Source organism: Limanda limanda, chromosome 1 (assembly GCF_963576545.1).
Source record: "Limanda limanda chromosome 1, fLimLim1.1, whole genome shotgun sequence".
In the NCBI taxonomy this organism is placed as follows: Eukaryota; Metazoa; Chordata; class Actinopteri; order Pleuronectiformes; family Pleuronectidae; genus Limanda; species Limanda limanda.
In genome coordinates this window covers 32,096,395-32,116,406 of record NC_083636.1, presented here as the reverse complement: position 1 = coordinate 32,116,406, position 20,012 = coordinate 32,096,395, and the positions used below count along the sequence as shown (strand labels likewise).

The 20,012-nt window shown below is 42.3% G+C and overlaps 2 protein-coding genes across 2 annotated transcripts; one reads left to right on the top strand and one right to left on the bottom strand.

The window, feature by feature from the left end:
• Window positions 1-310: 310 nt before the first annotated feature.
• On the bottom strand, window positions 311-7,880 carry fam78ab (family with sequence similarity 78 member Ab). The gene is made up of 2 exons (XM_061076291.1): window positions 7,530-7,880; window positions 311-2,563 (listed from the first exon to the last, which is right to left on the bottom strand). The coding sequence occupies exons 1-2, from the start codon at window positions 7,877-7,879 to the stop codon at window positions 2,038-2,040; spliced, it is 876 nt and encodes a 291-aa protein (XP_060932274.1). The 5' UTR covers window position 7,880; the 3' UTR covers window positions 311-2,037.
• A 3,095-nt stretch (window positions 7,881-10,975) lies between these two features.
• On the top strand, window positions 10,976-16,498 carry LOC133011963 (inactive phospholipid phosphatase 7). The gene is made up of 2 exons (XM_061079914.1): window positions 10,976-11,438; window positions 16,086-16,498. Exons 1-2 carry the CDS (start codon window positions 10,976-10,978, stop codon window positions 16,472-16,474), a joined length of 852 nt encoding a protein of 283 aa, XP_060935897.1. The 3' UTR covers window positions 16,475-16,498.
• Window positions 16,499-20,012: the final 3,514 nt, after the last annotated feature.

Sequence of the window (20,012 nt, the reverse complement as noted above, 5' to 3'; positions counted from 1 at the left end):
GTATTGTAATGTTGCAGTGGATAGAATGTCCTAAAAAACGCTCAAAGAAATGTTACCTGAACCGAGTTTGAAGGCTTTGTTTACTCCCTAGAAAGGAGACACTAATACAGTGAAGCAGCAGCTTACAAATCTTTGTGAAACACACAACCAGATAGAACTTTGATACTTTTTTTTATATTGGAGCCAAAACACAGGAAACTTTGAATAAATGTTCATAGTATCTTAAAGCCTTTAAAACTGGCTTTTAACATGAAAACCTCTAACGAAGGTTTTCATTAATAGATCAAATAAAAAAAAAGATTATGTTTTGTATCTGAAGCCATGCTCAAAGATGAACCTTTAAATGGGCATTGTTTCGTTAAATGTTGGTATTTAGCAGACCAGAGCTGATTGTTATGTGTGTGTGTGTGTATAAGTGTGTGTATGTGCACTGGCTGTAAAATAAAGGGAGACAGGCCCCACGTATCCACAGCGAGAACTACAACTGGCAGAGCAGAGAAGTGGGTCATCTATATGCCGACCGAGCAGCCTGGATCAAACTCACCCGGCTCCTGTTCTGCTTCTCAGCCTCCACAACAGATAAAGAGTGAGAGAAGGAAAGAGGGGAAGAAAAGTCATGGGAGACGAGGAGAGAGAGGAGGAATAGATGGTAGATCGGTGTAGATTAACATTACAGATGAGGATAAGTGCCAAATAATAGACCATTAGACCATGAGACGCAAACATGTTTGGATGATGATGAAAGGAAAGGAGTTTTACAGATTTAAAGGCTGCCAACAATAATAAATATAATGTGTATGATTGTGAGGGGAAAAGCGGACTGCTGTGATTAAAAGTTATTTCCCATGTCTTTTTAATTTAAATCCTTGATAAACACGCGAGTAGGCGAGACAGGGTGGATGAAAAACAAGAAGGGAAGGAAGTGAAAAAGGCCCTGAGATGGAGGCATGAAGAGAAAGGATGTTGAAAGCAACAGCCGCCACTGAAGAGAACAATGTGAATGAGGTTAATTGAGGAGTGCTTTTAAGAACCTTTTGCTCAATTTGTTATTGCACGTATAGTTTAATGTACTCAGTGCCATTGAATAGGGTTTTGCTTCACAGGTGTTTTCTGCACAAAGCATCTCTTTTGCTGCGTAATGCACATGAAACACACAACTCTATAACTGCTTCTACACATATTGCTGGTTGTACTTGTCCGACAATACATTTGCCAGGTAAATGCAATAAAATCCAAAATGTCAGACGCGTTTCATCTCCTGTCCTAAACCCACACGCACCAGCAGTCTGGAAGAGATGGGACAAATGAGCAAAATACTGCATTGCACTTAGTTTAAGGCGAAAAAGTTTGCAGTGGAAAGCGATGTAAACTTAAGGCAGCATGGATTGAATGTCTTGCATGTTTGTTTGTTTTTGAAAAACTACTAAAATCTACAGTCAACCAATGCATTTTGCCGTGTGAAACACACAACGGCAGCAACAAACAAAACAAAATGCACTCTCTCCCAACCATAAATAGAAACACAACTGGTATTTTAAACACAACGTTTGTGCATATCCATGTATGGAGCATGTGCGAAAACATGGTCATGTAAATACTATAACTTGACCCACACTCACAAACCTTGCATTGCTCGGCCCAAACAGCCACAATATAAAAATGTTAAAAATAAAAAAACAAGAAATACTCTTGTTTTCCATTTCGTCAGTGACTTAATTTAGCACAGTGAGACCCGACCCAGTTTGAAGGTAGAATGGTTGCAGTTTGTTCACTCCAGTTTTAAAAAGTACATCCCCCTGCCCTTGTAGCATCCGCTGGTCTTTTTCTCAGAGCCTTTCCTCTGCCTGGTTTTCTCTCCGTCCGTTGTTTTAAAAACAGAAGAGAGAAAAGAGTAACGAGGCAAAAAATAGACGGACATTAATGTCAACGAGGGCGACAGCGGTGACAGCTGGTGAAGAGCAGGAACAAAACAAAAGAGAACAAAGAGAGAGATGATACTGTCGAAGTATCCAAGGCCAGCCTGGTCAGTGAAGCAGGTCAGTATTTGGGTGGGATGACCACCACGGAGTCACCGTTCTTTGGCCGCCACATCAGTACCTGGGCGTCATTGGCGTTAGGCTTGACCATGGCGTTGGCGAGGATGGGCTCGTTCTTGCCAAGGATCTGAGGCTGCTCTTGGATCACAGGCTCGTTCAGGACAGCCCGCTGACCCAGAGGCTTGTCCGGATCCACTTTGATGTAGAGCCGCATCCTCCAGCGGATTGTCTGCAGGACGACGGTCTCTGAGGTGGCCTGGTTGATGGCCACCAGCCAGGTCGTAAAGCTCTGGTCACGGTGGATGCTGCTGAGCTGAGGCACATTGCTGTCACTGACTGGCACGCTCCAGGTCACGCTGGGGTAGAAATTGTCGTTCATGCTAACGGTGAACTTGCTGTCCCTCTTGGTGGGGCCCACGACGGTGCAGGTCTCTGTGGTGTTGCCGTACCAAGGGTAGTTGACTCCATCCGAGTCACTGATGGCCTGGATCTTTCCGTCACGCAGGTTCGGCAGCTCCCAACTGGACCTGGAAGTTGAAAGGAGTCATCAGAGTTGAAGCGGATAGCTATTAACTGCTTAGTGAGATAAATAAACACCATGTTTTGGTCATAGTTTTGGTCAACATTTCTTTGGGTTGCTATAATATTGTATTCACTATCATCACCTCAATAATGTCTGATGGTGTATGGGACACTGGCGAACAACCAGTTAAGCAGATTATTATAATGTTCTTTGTATCTAAAAATGGCAATTTAGCATCCGGATTAAAAGGTGGATCCATGAATCTTTTTAAAGATCAATGGGGCATTAGGCGGAGGCATATGTTCTAGTGAGTGCCATTCTACTTTGCTTTTGATCTTTTACCTTACATATTTCTTGAGCTGTCATTTGACTGTCTAGTGATATCAACATCTATTGCTGCCAGTGGTGATGCCAGATTACTAAAAACTGTTTAGCTCTGTCAGATGATTCCTGAGGTAAAAACCAGGCCTGTATAAACAGCTGAGCATTTGCATCTCAGTAATCCCCCTATTGATGTTGCTGCTGATCCATCAACACAAGACAGACTCAAGAAGTTGATTCAAGGCCTCGCACTCAGTTTTTTCCACCAATTTTCAAACTGCTGTGGAAAAAAATACAGTGCAATAAAATGTTGTGACACGCACAGTGGGCGTCACTGAACAGATTAAGTGACCTGGTACGTATAGTTGGTCCACGATTTTCTGTCCACTGCGGGAGAGAGGCTACCTTTCATTCCCCGATGCTGAGGACCAGCAGAGCAGAGGAGATAACAGTGTGATCACGGCCACATGGCTTAGTGCCTACATGACCCGCTTCACAATGTACTCACCCAGGGGGCGAGATTAGCAATGCAGGCATGATTTTGTCTGTGAATGTGCAAGTGTGTAACTGTGCATGCATGTGAACATGTACATTTTTGTTCCGAACAAAGAAACAATCACTGAATCCTCTGAGCTGATGCCTCGGAAAAACAATTTTAAAGCAGTCGGTGGCATAAACCCTCCAAAGCACAACTGTGCAGACAACATGGCCTCAGAAGCTCAATATACTTTATCAGGAACATGTATTAACTTTCCTTAATCAGGTTGTACTTTACATCAGATGTTTAACACTAAACAACATAAATGTCAGGCAGACCGTGACCTGTTCTTGTATGGGAATTGCTGTGAAACTGAAAGTATACAGTCAAGTTCCATTAAAAGGCTGCAGAGTGCACACAGGCACAATGCTGCTGAGGGACTTTGTTCACGACTCGGTTTCGCGCTGCAGAGCTGTGGCTCACTTCCTGTTAGTTTCTTCAGCTTGCGGTTTGAGTGTTTGTGACCGAGGCCAGGTAATCAGTCACTTCTTTAAAAAAAATGACTGGACTTTATTTTCAGTGTGACACCTGAGGTTGTAGTAAATGCTGCGAGAATTCTAGTACAATTAACAAGGGGAGTAGCTGCCAGGGGGTTGGTCTTGGAAGGACTTTGGACTAGCTCAACTAATTTGAAAAAATAAATGATTGCTGAATGAAAATTATACATATGCATGCTGCTGTAACAAGAACGTACAGGTTGCATCTGAGAGTGCATGAGGACAGAAGATCTATACTTCCCTTTTTTAGGAAGTTTTTTTTATGCTCTCCTGTCACAAGTAGCATGAATGCAAAGGTGATTAAATCAACCCAAACTGTAACAATATGTACTAATGTTATCGACAGAGCTGCTTACCTTATTTTCCAGAACAGAATCAGAGGAGATAAACACATGTGGATCATAAGTGTATCTGAGTTGATCTAACAAAAGAAGGTGTCGTTTGTGGTTGCAACAGTTTCCTGAACGTCGGGTTGCAGTAACCCTGGTGAGTGCATCTACCCACTGAACGAAGGCAGAGTGGAAACAGCTCATTCCATGTTTCTGCAGCTTTGCTAAAACATACATTTGCATGCTGAGGGCAAATGGTTTCTGTTGACTCAAGAGACTGGATCAAATTTGCAGGAGTAGTTGTCAAGAAATGTGCAATGCAATCAATCAATCAATCAATTACTGCAGGCTTCATCCTCACCAGGAGAGAGTGTGTAAGTGTTGAGTATGATATTACCACACTGTCCCACATCAAGGCCAAAATGAATGAACTCTGTTAACTTTATTTGAAATTACGTTGTAGCTTTAACTGCTGTTTAATTGTCTCATTTTACTTCCCCTATTTGTAGCGCCTTTGCGTCTGTAGAGCACCACAGCAGAGCTCATTTAATCACTACACATATCAGTGGACTATATATATCAGCATGTGTGCATGCCTGTTTACAAAAAACACACATACTGGACCAAACCAACTGCCCCTCAGTAAATCTGCCCTGTAAGACAGTGACTGAAAGCAGAGGAGAAACTGCAAATGTTTCCTGAACCCATATCCCATCATCCAAAGCCAACAGAGAAATCATCCACATTAGAATCCTCAGCTGTTCTGTGTAATTAAAGCACCATGACATGCTGGTACCTTCAAAGAAACCAGTTAGTGTGAGAGGATCAGCAGCGAGAGCGGACTCAACTCTTTCATCCCAAAATGAACATCAGGAATAAGTGGCCTTGATTTGCTCGTCAAATTCTGTCTTTGACTGAGGAAATATTTAATGATTTTAAAATAGGGAATATAATAATACATGAATTACATTTTGGGATGCATAAGCTACAGCGGCAGACAAAATAATGTAAATTCTGCATGAAGACTGGATTTGCCTTAGTAGACACGACGGCAAAGGTGGGTGGGTGCATTCCAACACTCCTATATACAGTGTAGTACTATCTATATATATACTGCATCTGTTACATCCATGTTGGTGACGTCTAACTTAGGATCACCCTTCCTCTGTGTCACTGGGATTTGTCTGTACTTACCAGACATGCTCATTGACAATGTTTAGTCAAATTTCTGAATTTCCTATCTGCATAACTACTTTGTCTCATTCAGCATTAAAGCACATTCCGACGTGTGATCATCCTGATCAACATTGCTCTAAAATAGTTGATGAATGCTAATGTAATCTAAAATTATCCACCTTTGTGGCAGCATTTGTAATATCATGGTTTAAGTCCTTTGAAGTGATATTTTTTAACCCTATGGTTAGGAGTTAATGTGTTCTTTACAAAATTACCTTTAGAGCAAAAGTGAATAGTTGAAATTGTTATATCATAATAAACTTTACATGTTTGAGTTTGGAAGACATCTGAAGTTATACCTTTAGTTTTAGGGAAACTGGTGATTGTTTTAAATATTTTATAAACTGATTAATTTAGAAGATTATAAGTAGATGAATCATCTATACAATCTTTTTTAACAAAGTTTGTATGTTTCTATGGCAACAATTGACAAAAAGACATTTCAGCAACATACAACCCGCTAAATATTGCCAATACAGTTGTGTATCTTTGGATGACAGAGACAGTTACTGTCAACAGTAAAACTTAATTTGACAAAAGGAATCGATCAGACCGACCTCTGGGACACTAACTTCACACTCACATGTGTGGGGCCTAGTGGGGTTGGGCAGCCGAGGAGAGTGGGAGTGGACTTGGTCTCTAATCTTAGACGTGCAGCACTTAAACATCCTCTGCTGCAGCTTTTTCAGATAAAGCATATTCTGGGGGCCTGTCAGCTTGTGGTTAACTATGGGATATAAGACGAATGCTATTTGTGGAGCATTTGTAGCAACACGCACACAGTGGGGAAATAAAAAGGGACACAAAATGCTAATATTTGGTGTCATAAATGTATTTTAAAGCTGCATTTGTAGCTGTTTGTCTTATAAATAACCACTGGTGCAAATATAACTGCATTGACGAGCCGAGGCCCAACATCCTGCTCTTTTATCTGTTGGGTTTTGAACTTCTTTGTTGCCTGAGAGCATGAAGCCAAGAGCCCACATATATACTGCAGAGCATCTGATTGAATTAAAGTGCACTCACAGAGAAGTCAATTTATCTTCCTTTTCTATAAATGATAACTTACTGGAAACAGACGTAAACGTGTGCAGTATTTTTAAAATGCCGCCCAGAATGGAGCAGGACAGCTCAGATTCAAATGCAGACTAGTTTCACTACTGAAGAGGATTTTCATTTTGGAGCCAGTCACACAGCCATTGAACTTTAGTCATATGGAAACAGGAAGTTTCACAAGCAGTGAAATTACCCTAAAAAAAGGTTTTCTGTTAGTGGTTGGGACAATCAGTTTAAGAAGTTTGGCAATCGTTATCTTAAGTTGGGTTTCTTTTACTTGTGTCTGAACTGTTTCAACTTTTTTATCTGCAAATTCTTATATCAGCAACTTTGTGGTCCAATTTAGTGCCCTTCTGTTTTTTAACTAAAGCACTTGTAAGCTCTGTGTGTCTATAGAGTATTTGAATAAAGAGATCCACATTATATTAACAGGCCCCACTGGGAATAATTAATTATCATGTTATTCTTTGGAGCAAATTTGACAAGACAATAACTGGTTCAACATTTGAAATAAAAGGGGCCTGTTGCTTGCTCATAAGACAGTGAACTGAAACCTCTGAGACACACCAACACATGAAAATGTCACAGTGGTGACTGCCTTTTTTTTGACCAGTATTAATCGATTAATGTCAAAGTAATAGGTAGATTAGTTGCTAATGCAAAGTTTGTTCTTACGTAAAGTTTTTTTCTTATGTAAAGTTGTAGATCACATTTGACAAAGACTATAAGCAGAGAGTATAAGCAGCTATATATGAGTGTCTTTCACTCACTAGCACATTCCCGATACAATAAAAGTACTTTTTAAAACGTACCAAGCCACTCTTGCTATTATAATCTAAATTGCAGGATAGGTGGCAAATGAACCCATCAGAGCTCAGATGGCTGTATTCGTTGGTGTCTCCAAACATAAACTCTATGTTCATGTCTCAATATTTCTTATACATCCCTTGGGAGTCTTCACATAGTGAAAAGAAAAGAGCCCACGATACTCACATCCCTTTGTTTCCATACGTATTGTAGAACTCCATGTGGTTGCACGCTTGAATCCAGCCGATGGTCCAGGTCTCTTGACAGGGAACAGGCGGCACCAGGACCTGGGCGTGTGCGCGGAAATGCGGCGTTCGGTAGCGCAGGACCACGCTGTTCGACTCGTCGATGCTGGTGGGGCTGGAATCGATGCAAGTGTTCACCTCCAGGACGATGACACTGTCTCGGAAACTCTTGGGTTTACACCTGATACTCTGGATGCAGCCCATCGCATTACGCAGCAAGACAATCCACAACAAGGTCCAGAGGTCTGGAGGGTGAGGATGAGGAGGAGGAGGAGGAGGAGAAAGACGCATGGGACACAGCAAGAAGAAAATCACCTCAGTTGAATCCTCATCATCCCCCCCACCCCCAAAAAAAAAAAAATTGCTCGGCGGAACAAAAAAAATGATTTACAGCAATGTCTCGTAAAAAGCCATGCATTTGGGATCCAGAACAGAAAAGAAGAAGAGGAAGAAGAAGACGGGCTCAGCGAGTCTTCATGTTTGTGGAGCGCATGCTTTCCGGTGCGTAAAACCAACTTCATCAAACAAGCGCATGATGCAAGAACTTTCCTTATCCGTGCACTGATGCTTTCATGCTGTCATGATACCAGTCAACGAGTCCTACACGCTGCCTACTCTACCGCAGAAAGACGTGACCTTTTAGCCATCATGCATTGGAGAGGTGTGCGTAAAAGGCAAAAAAAAAAAAAAAAAAAGTTCAGGATAATTACGCGCTAAATAATTAACAAAAATCTACTAATGTTACATCTTGGCGTCGCGTTGCTCTTTGTGGGATTCTGTATTACATTATAGGGCTGATCCTGAACTATATAATCTAAGAATGACAGCTGAGATGTGACGCTCGCACAGTGTCCATTTAATCCGCAATAGCCTCAGTTCATCAAGGGGGAAACACGTGTAATACTTTAAAGGCGTATTTTGCGTATAAATGCATGTGCGGATTAAAGGTTAATGGATTGTGATCTCTCTCTCTCAAAAAAAAACATGCATAAAAAAAAAGAAGTCTACCTATAAAACAGTTCAGCAGAAAGTCTCCAGCAGCAGAATGTCTCTCACAGCTCCTCGGTCCCACAGAGAGGTTTTATAATTCCTTTATCTGCTTCTCGGCCGCGCTCCTTCTGCCACACAATTCTTATTACTATCATCTATTTGGCCGTCCCGCACACGGAGGCACGCAGCCGCTCCGAGGGCGCCCACACCCGGGCGAGTTGGAGACGAGGCACCGCAACATCCACAGGACACCGCCGCGTCCACTTCAGCGCCGACTCCACCGGATCCATGCGTAAATGTGGGGATGAATAAAGACATGACGCCTCTGGAGGGACCGGGACCGGGACGATCAACCGGGATGAAGTCACGTACACCCGCTCGACCCTCCCGGCGCGATGGGATGCGGTTCAGCCTAAATTCCGGCGCAGGCTGTCGGGTCTCCGTGCTCGTCCCATCGCTGCCTCGGCAGGTTCACCCCCGCTACGCATTGGTCTATTTCAGCTGCCTGGGAAGCGGCTCTATAAGTATATCAGGCACGACACTTCCGCCCTGAGCCGCAAGCATTGCTGGTAGATGTAGTGTCAGGGGCTCTCGGTTGGGTGCGGCAAAGCTGGTCAGAAAACAGCCCCAGAACACGTGAGTTAGGCGTCAGTGTAAATATTATAATAAGTGTATATATTTGATTAATAAGTACAGGAGGTGGAGAGGATTTGATTCTCTTCTAACACACTCTATTTTAAAATAATTATAATGGTTTAATCATTAAATGATTATGATCTTTTGTATTGTATTTTATTGTATTCAAATATACCGGCGGCTATGACAACTTAATTTCCCTTCGGAGATGAATAAAGTACTCTATCTATCTATCTATGATCATGACAGTTAATAACTAGATAGTATTAGACCATGTTGTATTCTACTGATTCATCATATTCCTTATTTGATTTAACTTACAATAATATGAGTTACAAGTTAAGTAACAAGGTGGTTATAAATAATAATTATACTTTATTTGTAGAGCACTTTTCAACACAAAGTGCAAAGTGCTCCATGCAGAAAACTAATGGTTAAAATAGAGAATTATACTGAAGAGTGAATTAATTATAATAATAATAATCGTAATAAAAGCCTAATGATTTTCATTTTGTGAAAACATTAACTGTAATGGCCTATGAACCTTTATTATTGAATTATTTGCTTTGATGATTAATGTCTCGTGAAAGAAGGGCAGATGATTTAGGAATATTCTTCCTTCTGCTCCTTTTTTATTAAGATTTGAGAATTTGTGTTTGTTTTCTTTGGTCAATGAATGAAATAAACTTATATATCTGTAGTTTAAACTAATATCATGTCAACAACTTTTATTTGATTCCACCGTAGTTTGCAAAGAGGTTTCTGGGAAGGTGTGATCAGTGTTGACAGGTCGACTGATCAATTATCAATCATCAGTATGGTCTGAAGTCTGGCAATCATATTTTGTTCTGTGGTTTTATTTGCAATAGACTTTCCACCACAATGAAATATATATATTTGTATTTACTCGTTAATTATTTCACTTGTTAATACTTGTATTGATTAGTTTTGTTTGGTGGTACAGTGGTATCAGTTTTAATGTGAGAAAGTGCTCCCTCTGCCTCCATATAACAGGAAAGATGATGTGGTCTGTTTAAGCACCTTGGAGAACTCCGCTGTGCAGCAGCGCGCACCGCAGATGGTGAATCGGGAGCGTGCGTAAACTACGTAGCATGCGCACGGAGCGGCCGAACGCCACAGTGGCTGCGCTGCTTTGTCTTCGCCCTTCCTGCTTCTGGTTGTGATTGTTTACTTCTTCAGCCCGCATCGCTTCATGCTCCCATCACCTCCTCTCCTCTCCTCCTCTCCGCCGGGACATCGGGGTGTTCTGGGGGCTGCAGGGGGGATTTAGAGTCATGCTGTGCGCTTTGTACAGCTCCTCATCCTTCTTCCCCTGGTAAGATGACAACACCGCGGTGTGCGTATCCCTTGCACCTTTTTCTAGCCTGAGCTTGTTTTCCACAGATGAACCAATTTTGTACGTAACGTAGCTGAGCAGCGCCGGGGCGACACAAGACGCGCATGTTGTTATTTCATCTCCATGCTGCAGATCGGGTTTCAGTGGATTGGCCGAGCTAAATGCCACTCACTGCACCCCCCCTGCCTCCATGGTATAAACAGCATGGCCAGCGCACATTCCGGTGGCTCTAAATATATCTGTTAAGGCCACAGGAGGAGGAGGAGGAGTAGGTGGGGGTGCTGGGAGGTTTATCCTGGGACAGTTCCCCGGCGTGCTCGACCCGCACCCACTTGAATTATCTACCGGATCATTGACAATCGGCTGTAGCGTCCACAGAGGCGAGCTCGGCCCCCATCCAGAACATGCCCTCCGCTTGCAATGTGAGGTCCAGGGCTCGGGAGAGGAACAACGTCCTGAGCAGACCCGAGTTCATGTCCTTGAACCAGCCGCTGCCCCCCCTCCGCGGGCCCGGGACCTCCGAGGGCCGAGGCAGCACCCGGCGACAGGGCCCAAGCAAGCCGCAAGCCAGCCAGCCGAGCGAGGAACCTACCGACCCCGGCAGCAAGATGCCGGAGGAGGACTGCATGCAGCTGAACCCTTCCTTCAAGGGGATCGCCATCAACTCCCTCCTCGCCATTGACATCTGCCTGTCCAAGCGCATGGGGGTGTGCGCCTACACGTCGTCCTCGTGTGGAGGCTGCCGCTCCATGGTCACGCTCCTGGCGCTCACCGGGCATGGCATCACGTGGATCATTGGCACGATCGTGTGTCTCACCCGGAGTCACACTCTGGCCGGACAGGAGGTCCTGGTCAACCTGCTGCTTGGTAAATGCCACATCACACTCAGCCAGTCACCAGCCTGTCAAAAACACGCAAATACATCTTCCACTCGATGCTCCTCCTGAGCCATGACAGCGTGGAAAAAGTTTACACAAAGAGTCAGCTCATTTCGAAAGAGCTGCATATATAGCATAGGGATGTGAGCTTTAAGTGGCCCACTTGTGAAATAGCTACTCTGGCCTAAATATCACGTGCTTTTCCAAGCTCTGCTATGTGGGACAGTGTTCCTTTTTACTTTTATCCACTTTTGTTCTCACCTGGAGAAACAGTCAGCTGTTCCAGGCAATGAATAAGGCTTCGGACATACAGTCATATGTCCAAAGAACACAGGGGTTTAAGCAATGTCTAAATGTTCTCAACATGCAGGAGTGTGCACAACACTTTATGCCAAAGTATATTTTAATAAGGGCTTATAAATTATAATGAGTTATTGTATTATTGCTTTACAGATCAGAGGATGACTATGTGATCTGTACATGCTCTACAAATCATCAATACATGATTTATTAACTATTTATGAACCTAAAGATTATAAACCCATCATATGACCTGATAAATGGGGTTCATTATTTAATTAGTTCTCACTAACGCACTTTCTGATACAAAGCAGCCCTGTTAATCATTAATATAACTGACACATTGTACATATTTTTGCTGCATATTCAGACAGAATGACAACAATTGTCAGTTTTGTGCAGTAAAGTCAAAATTGTGTATTAAAGAAAGGAGATTTGTTTCTCACAGCTTTTCTGTCTATTAGAGTTATATTTGAACCCTTAAGGTCTAATACATCCAGTATAGCATTAAATACATTAACTATCACTCAACTTTTTGTACTCTGTGTACTGTATGTAGTAATATAACACAATGTCATGCCGCCACACACAAACGACTCTTTTAGAGTGACCAAAAAATCACAAAAGCCCATTTTAATTGAGTTGAACCGCTCTATGGCTCATGATATTATGTTGTGCTAAAAAGTTTCAACTGCAAAACAAGATGCACATTGATCGGCTCCCATTCATTCCGAAGCAAATGGATTCACTAACATTTCAAGGTCCCCAAAATATGCTCAGACACGAAGCTTGTAAACAGATTTTATTTGATAAGGTTTTTTTTCCCATGGGTCCATACATAACAAGCTCTTTGTTGTTGTTGATCTGTGATGCATTGTTTGTCTCTGCCTGGGCTACATTTTTAAATCAGCATATATTACAAAGAGCATATGACACAAAATCAAAATTGTAAGAATGATTGAGACAGCTGTGTGTATGTGTGTGTGTGTGTTTGTGTCTTAATGCATGGGTGCATACTCACACACAAACACATGTGCAGTCTGGAACCAAACCCAGATTATTGACCAAAAAGCAGTACAAATCCCCCGGCTGTAGCCACTCTGAGCTCTGATTGGAAGCCAGTAAATCTCTGGATTTAGGACACAGTTGTATTGTGTTTGGGACATTGTTTAATCTCAACTGCATGTTCATTATTTGTTGGTCCTGCGTAATGTCAAGTCTGTCAAGGTCTGTCGGGGAACAAACATATTGAACAGTGTGTTGGGAACATGAATTTAATGCTGATTGACACTTCTGATTTGTTTTCATTCAGTCTGGAATGATTCAGTCTGCTGTTCAGATTTTCTGAACTGTGCAGTGCTGAAGTACTTCCTATAAAGTGTTTGAACTCAACATGTCAGATGCACGGCAGAAGCAGACCTTGAATGCAGAGGCTGTTCCCAACCTTATCAACTAGTGCAGCTTTAGTGGGGGTTTTTTCTTCATTTGTGCCACTAAGTTCCTCCGGTGACCTAATTACTGTAATTCCTCAAAGAGTCAGGGTCTAACTTAAAATAATGCAACTCCATTCAAAGTGTAGTAGAGATTTAATCAATTCCTGGTTGTTTCAGGCATTGAAAAAGATCTGGAAAGTCAAAATTCTGTTCGCATGACTAATCAATCAACCTATGTCTGAAGGAGGCCATACCATCCTGCCAATATAACAGCAGGATGGTCTGTGAGGATTCTCAGAATTGTCATTTTCTGTCCAAACCTTGAACCGGACAGGCATTCTTTTGTTTCTTACTCTGTCCCTCTATTGTATATGTCCACTCTTGCCACACTTCAATTTTTTTAATGAAAGCTCCACAACCTCAGTGTTTGCTCCCTTCCCACCACCAAACACATAAAATTAGCATCTCATTGTTGAACATAGTAGAGCTGAGAAGCCAGATATGTTGGTCAAGTCACACCATGTAGTTGCCATTGCCACCATGTATGATGCAGCACCCTTGTTATTGGTAGATCAAGCTTGTTCCAGAGGAATTGATTGTTGGAGACTTTACTTAAAATTGAATTAGATCAGTGGCAAAAGTAGAAAGGGTAAGAGATGGACTGCCAACCTTCCTTCCAATAATGGCCACTCTAAAAATGACCGTTGTCAGGTGTATCAGTGATGTGAGGCTATGGCTGTGTCTCAATTCTCGGGCTGCATCCTTCGAGGATGTGGTCTACCCAGCCCACGAACGAGGCAGTCTTATTAAGATCTGTAGACTGAAGGCCGAACTGAAATGAGATGATCTGGTCTACAGAGGCTTTCCGTGATCAGTGTCACCAGCTCACCCTTATTCAGTTTCCTAGCAACAGAGCTCATGTTGTAATGACCCTTGGTATCTTAACATGTGTACTGTTAGCTGTTTGTATAGGACATCATGTCCCTTTCCTGGTAACACAACCTCTTTGAAAACTAGTTCATAACAGAAGCTCAGGGAATCTTGGGGATAGATTGGGCCTGGAAGAATCCACCCGTGGGAGCATTTGTTTCTTTAGCATGAAAAGATGCATTTGTCGGCCGCATTTGAAGAATGGTACAGTCCAGTCGCATCGCTGTGACGCAATCGTTCTTCAGATGCAGCCTCTGAGGGATGCAGCCCTTTAATTGAGACGCAGCGTTTGGTCAGTAGCTCATCCTCATTAGAGTTAATAGACTCAGTGACAGATCCTTGCTGCAGTGGGAAAGAAGAAACTCTGATCCAGCAAAAACTAAGCAGTGTACTACCGCTGTATTCCATCTTAACTTATGAGAAAACAATAGGCATTGTGGGATTTTCTCTCAATGCAAGTTGATCTGTGGAAGCCGGTTATCTGTCTACACCTGTTCCACTTCTTAGAGGTGGAGTTTCCGTGCAGTTTCCCGTTGATCAGTCAATCTGAGCTCAGCACCCAGGAGGTGACTCACTGCTGGAGAGCGTTTGGCTGCTTTTTTAAAATCTAACACTGTTGTTTGTGTTTGATCAATAGCTGTGTGTTGATTGACGGGGGGGCTGACTTCAAACGTGTTTTCATGCTGGGCGGGCTGCAGCCGTGCTGTCTGTGTCCGGATGACGATTCACAGCACAGGATTCTTTTTTTCAAAACAGCTGCAAAAAGTAATACCAGTATTTTTGCACAATTACCTCCACATTCTTGAAGACGCCGGTCATTTGATGCTGCCAAACAAACTGAATCCTCGCTGCTGCTGTAGTCAGCTGAAGGGCACCACAAACCGGCTGGCAGATGATAATACGATGTGTCATCGCTCACCTTCTGCCCCCCCTCAGTGCTTTTGAGATGTTCGCTGCCACAGGGCACCGTGGGGCTGCGCCAGCCTCATTGCCTGTCTGCTTTTTAAATGTTGACAGAACCTGTTTACCTCTACCTTGTTCCCTCGTCTCTTCCTTTCGTAAAAAGGCAGCAGCTTAGCACCAGCCTGCTTTTAAGGAGCTGGAACGGAGTTGAAATAATGGCCCCATTGGGACGGTGCGTGGGCGAGTGGAATAAGAAGTTGGGCAGCGTAACCAATGTGTCAGACAACTGACAGTTATTTAGTGCAGGGTCGGTCGAGTTTGTGCCCGCCTGTGTGTGTGTGTGTGTGTGTGTGAGTGTGAGTCTTTGAGAGAGAAGATGGCAGACAAAGATGGCGATGGGTAGGATATTTTTGGGAGGGGTACGGTTCTATAAAAGGCATCTGCAAATGACTGGTATGTCGACTCTGAGCAAATGCTACTTAGAGTTATTCTTGATCACCAATGTATCTATTTACATATTAGAACCAGTCGACTACTCACTGCATTATATAAGAAGCCCTGGTCAAACCAGAGTGCTCCGATGGGACAGTTTGTTACTCTTATCTTGTTCATTTCCTGTATTTTGCTCTTATCACTTTGGTTCTGTTCAGTATCGTTTACTTATTCAACAAAAATTAAAAAAGGTGCTTTGAGCTTAATGGTAACAAAAGAGGTTAACACCCTGGATGGTTGCACCAAATTTCAGGAAAGTCCACCCTTTAGTTGTTGAGACATTTCACTCAAAACTACAAATGTGAGCTAAAATGATAGGATTTTATATAAAAAATGGAAACGCTGATACAATATGATGCCTTTTATTCTTTAAACTAGTGGTTCCCACTTTTTTAGTTTTAATAAAAAAAACAAGTGACTGCTGGAGCCCATTGTAACCTAGTATTTTTATGTTGTTGTATTTTTACTTTTACTAAAGTACCTCTTCCACTACTGGCATTATTTGGGCTGTAGCATATCTTTACTACAAACTGTTAGTATTCAATATCTAACTTATTTTCTAACTCTCTCTCTGACAGCCCTCATCCTTGATGTCATGACGGTGGCTGGAGTCCAGAGGCTGGTGAAGCGCAGGGGTCCCTGGGAGATGATGCCGGGCTTAATGGACTGCATCGCCATGGACCTCTACTCCTTCCCGGCGGCTCACGCCAGCCGAGCCGCTTTGGTCTCCAAGTTTTTGCTGTCCCACCTGGTGCTGGCGGTGCCGCTGCGCATCCTGCTGGTGCTGTGGGCCTTCCTGGTGGGCATTTCGCGAGTGCTGCTGGGGAAGCACCACCTCACCGACATGGTGTGCGGCTTTGCGCTGGGCCTGCTCCACTTCAGCCTGATGGAGTCGGTGTGGCTGTCATCCAGCACCTGCCAGACTCTCATTTCAATAAGCACATTCAGCTGGAGCCCTTTGATCTGAGCTCCTGATAAAAAGCTATGCTTGCACGCTAGGCATATTTGATACACTAACCCTGCTATATAAAGGACTTCGAAAGGTTTTCTAAGTTATTTTTCTAAGGGTCTGAAGTTGCAGGCTGTGAATGGGGAAGCACTAATATCTGGATGCACATGCTGGCTTGCATGTAATGCTTCACAAACCCTAGTATCTCCAGTCAGGCCTCTACTGCTTCTTCATAGTAAAGGGAAAAATAAGACGACTGCAAACTGACAATAATTTGGTGAAGGTTTTAAGAATTTTCCTCTATTTAAATCTTTGATTCTCATACAGTATAAAAGCTGGTAGCGTTCGTTTATAACTGAACCTCTTTTGACTCGGCTCTCTTTTAAAATGGTTGTGCCTCCTTCTCTTCACAATCTTACTTCTCTTTTCTTCCGCTCTGTAAGCTCTTCCTCTTTTCTCTAAGTATCAAGGGTTCTGTGCTTTCATTTTAGGTTAGTGAAATACTTGCACCATGTTAAACCCTGAATAGAGTTGGGTGTAGGGCTGTAATATTGGATATGACACTAGACTACATGACGTGACTGTTGTTGGATATTCCATATTGTTTCTAATTGACATGACTTAAGATATTTTATGTATTTCTGATGGGATCCTGATCTTTTTACCGTATGTTCATCAAATATGAAGTTATTTTTTGCGTTAAACTAATTTCACATAAAAAAAATGTTTTTACTGGGTCAAATATTATTTCCTTCATAGCCATTTACAGTGTTCTTTAATGAGTTAAAGAAAACTATTTTCATTGCTGTCTGCACGTCAGCCTAACAGATGTTTTTGGTTTGACAGAGACCATGTAAGTGATTCTATGCCCCAATAAACAACTTAAGCGTGAACACTATGTGTGCGCGGATGCAAAGCATCGGTGTGAAGAGCAGTTTTTAAGAGATTTTGCCATTATTTTCTAAATGTGTTTTTATAGACGCTTGAAAGACACCAGATTTTGTTCTTTGTTATTTTGAGTATTTCAGTGCAGTGCTTTGCTGTGTAAATACTGTACATTATTTCAGTTTGTTCTGCACAGCGATCTTTACTTCATGTTTTGAATTCGTTTCTTTTCCATCTTATTAATAAAATGAGGTGGACTTTCAGTCACATGGCGATGCATTATATTTAATTATGAAAAATTCGGATTGCCGGTGCAACACAACTCTTTCTTCCAGCTATTTTGAATGTTGATTCCTATATATGATAAACATGTAGAAATAAATAAATGCATTCTGATGATGGCATGGGATCAGAATACAAGATAAGATAGATTTACACTGTGAGCAGAGTATATACAGTGGATTGCTCGTGAGCCGTTGAATTGGACAGAAATGAGAACTTGCGACATGGAGCCTCAGTGGTTTCTTACCAACAGATAGAGTTTCAGTTTAGGCCTCACAGTTGCCTGGTAACTGAACTACTGTGACTCTTAAGACAAAGTCAGTAAGTGATAGAGATTTGATCCCGGCAGGCTCATGTGTTTCATTGCAACAGTATTTTGCAATGGGCTCTCAGACTTGTTGACTCCAATATGATTCATTATCATTGAAGCTGTGTGTCTTCACCGCCTCGGCTTTCCTGTCACACTCCTCTGACCACAGGCAATCTGACAGGAAACAGCACCTGTGCATTGGTGTGTGTGTCTGTGTGTGTGTCCTGAAAATCCTCTCTGTCTGAGAGAGTCGGACGGTTAGAATTTCAATAACTTTCGCTGAATTTTCAACATGGGATCCCTGGCTATGCATAGTTAATGACCAGAATACATTTTTGCAAATATCTGAGGAACATTTCCCGACAGTTCCTCTGTCGCCTGAAAAGGAAGACTTTACTTTTTGCATGTGGAGATACACACTTGACAAACTTTATCCTGGACATCCAACACCATCAACATCAAGGACTATGCCATTGAACTTTATATTTAGGGACTTTTACCTTTGGTTTCTCAAGAGAGGAAATAAAACTTGATTACTCCTCACTCTGTGTTTTTATCATGACCTTGTCACAGGTTCTTACAGGATGATTTGTCCACCAGAGGCATCACAGTGTGTTACAAGCTCCAGGTTTGTTTGACTCTTGCACCACAACCGAGGCCTCGGCAGCCGCTGCTAAACATGTCCCCAAAATATCCCTGTGAGTAAGTGCTGATGGTGCTCGCAGGCCTGTTTCCTCATGCACTGAGTCAAGAGACACCACACTTCCCTCTGTTGTGCCTCTATGCTCCATTCATGCCACTCTCTAAGTTACATATAAAATATACAAGAGGTAACATTAGACATCACAGCTTTACAGGTGCCACTGAGCTCCCGTCTGTAGGTGTGTGAGCTCTGTTCATGTTACAATGCCCAACGCCTTTATCAGGGGGAAACAATGTTGAAAATGTCAGCCAGGCTCATGACAGCTTGTGCATTACTAGATAGCTGCATAACAATGACATCAAATTAAACCTATTAATGTCACTAACTTATCATAGACATGCATGTTTAGTCTTCTTTAATAATCCTTCATGCAATCTGTTTATCGCGAATGTGACTGTCTCTCTTGCACTTTTTAAAACATTTGCACAAAAAATGAATTGCTGTCAGTGATTTATAAGATTAAAAAAAATTCACATGCACCAGTAGTTGATGTTGGGTTCACTGAAATACAGAAACCATGCGAGAGGATGGAAGAACGGTTGAAGAAGAGTGAGACAAGGGCTCCCTCTAGAGGAGTTTGCTCGACCATGCCCCGGGACTCCAGAAACAATGCTTGGCTGTAATCATCATGAAATCTGGCAATGTTATTAAATTTCTATCTGGAGGAGGGGATGTGGGGATTAAAACATTATTTGAACTTAACCTTATATTGTAACTACTGATGTTTGTCTCTGTTTTGATTTGACTTTTCTGCATCTCTATTAAGTCACATTTGAAGATATTTTACAGCAGAGGTAAACCCTACACTGTTCTTTTTTATAAGATGTTTTTATATTACTGTACTTTAAAATAAACTTTGCGATCGATCTAGTTCAGGTTAAAGTTTTATTTATGATGTGCAAGTTAACTCTTACACAACACTTGCAAGGCTTAACTGTACATTGACTGTTGGGCGAGAAGAAACAGCTCAGTGTTGCAGTAGTTCAATTAAAATAAACACTATCTATCCCTCTATCCATCTATCCATCCATCAATCCATCCATCTATCCATCTATCCATGTTTCCATCTATCAATCTATCCATCCACCCATCCATGTTTCCATCTATCCATCTATTCATCTATCCATCTATCTATTTATCCATTTATCCATCAATCCATCCATCTATCCATCTATCCATCTATCCATTTATCCATCCATCCATCCATCCATCCATCCATCCATCCATCCATCCATCCATCCATCCATCCATCCATCCATCCATCCATCCATCCATCCATTCATCAATCAATCCATCTATCCATCTATCCATGTTTCCATCTGTCCATCTATCCATCTATCTGTGTTTCCATGTTTCCATGTTTCCATGTTTCCATC

What these genes read in the sequence shown, in the direction of transcription:
- fam78ab (XM_061076291.1), bottom strand. Translation starts at nt 7,879, where the DNA reads ATGCGTCTTTCTCCTCCTCCTCCTCCTCCTCATCCTCACCCTCCAGAC. An exon ending in ACGTATGGAAACAAAGGGAT is followed by an intron (nt 2,564 to 7,529) that starts GTGAGTATCGTG and finishes TTCAACTTCCAG; the next exon opens with GTCCAGTTGGGAGCTGCCGA.
- LOC133011963 (XM_061079914.1), top strand. Translation starts at nt 10,976, where the DNA reads ATGCCCTCCGCTTGCAATGTGAGGTCCAGGGCTCGGGAGAGGAACAAC. An exon ending in CCTGGTCAACCTGCTGCTTG is followed by an intron (nt 11,439 to 16,085) that starts GTAAATGCCACA and finishes TCTCTCTGACAG; the next exon opens with CCCTCATCCTTGATGTCATG.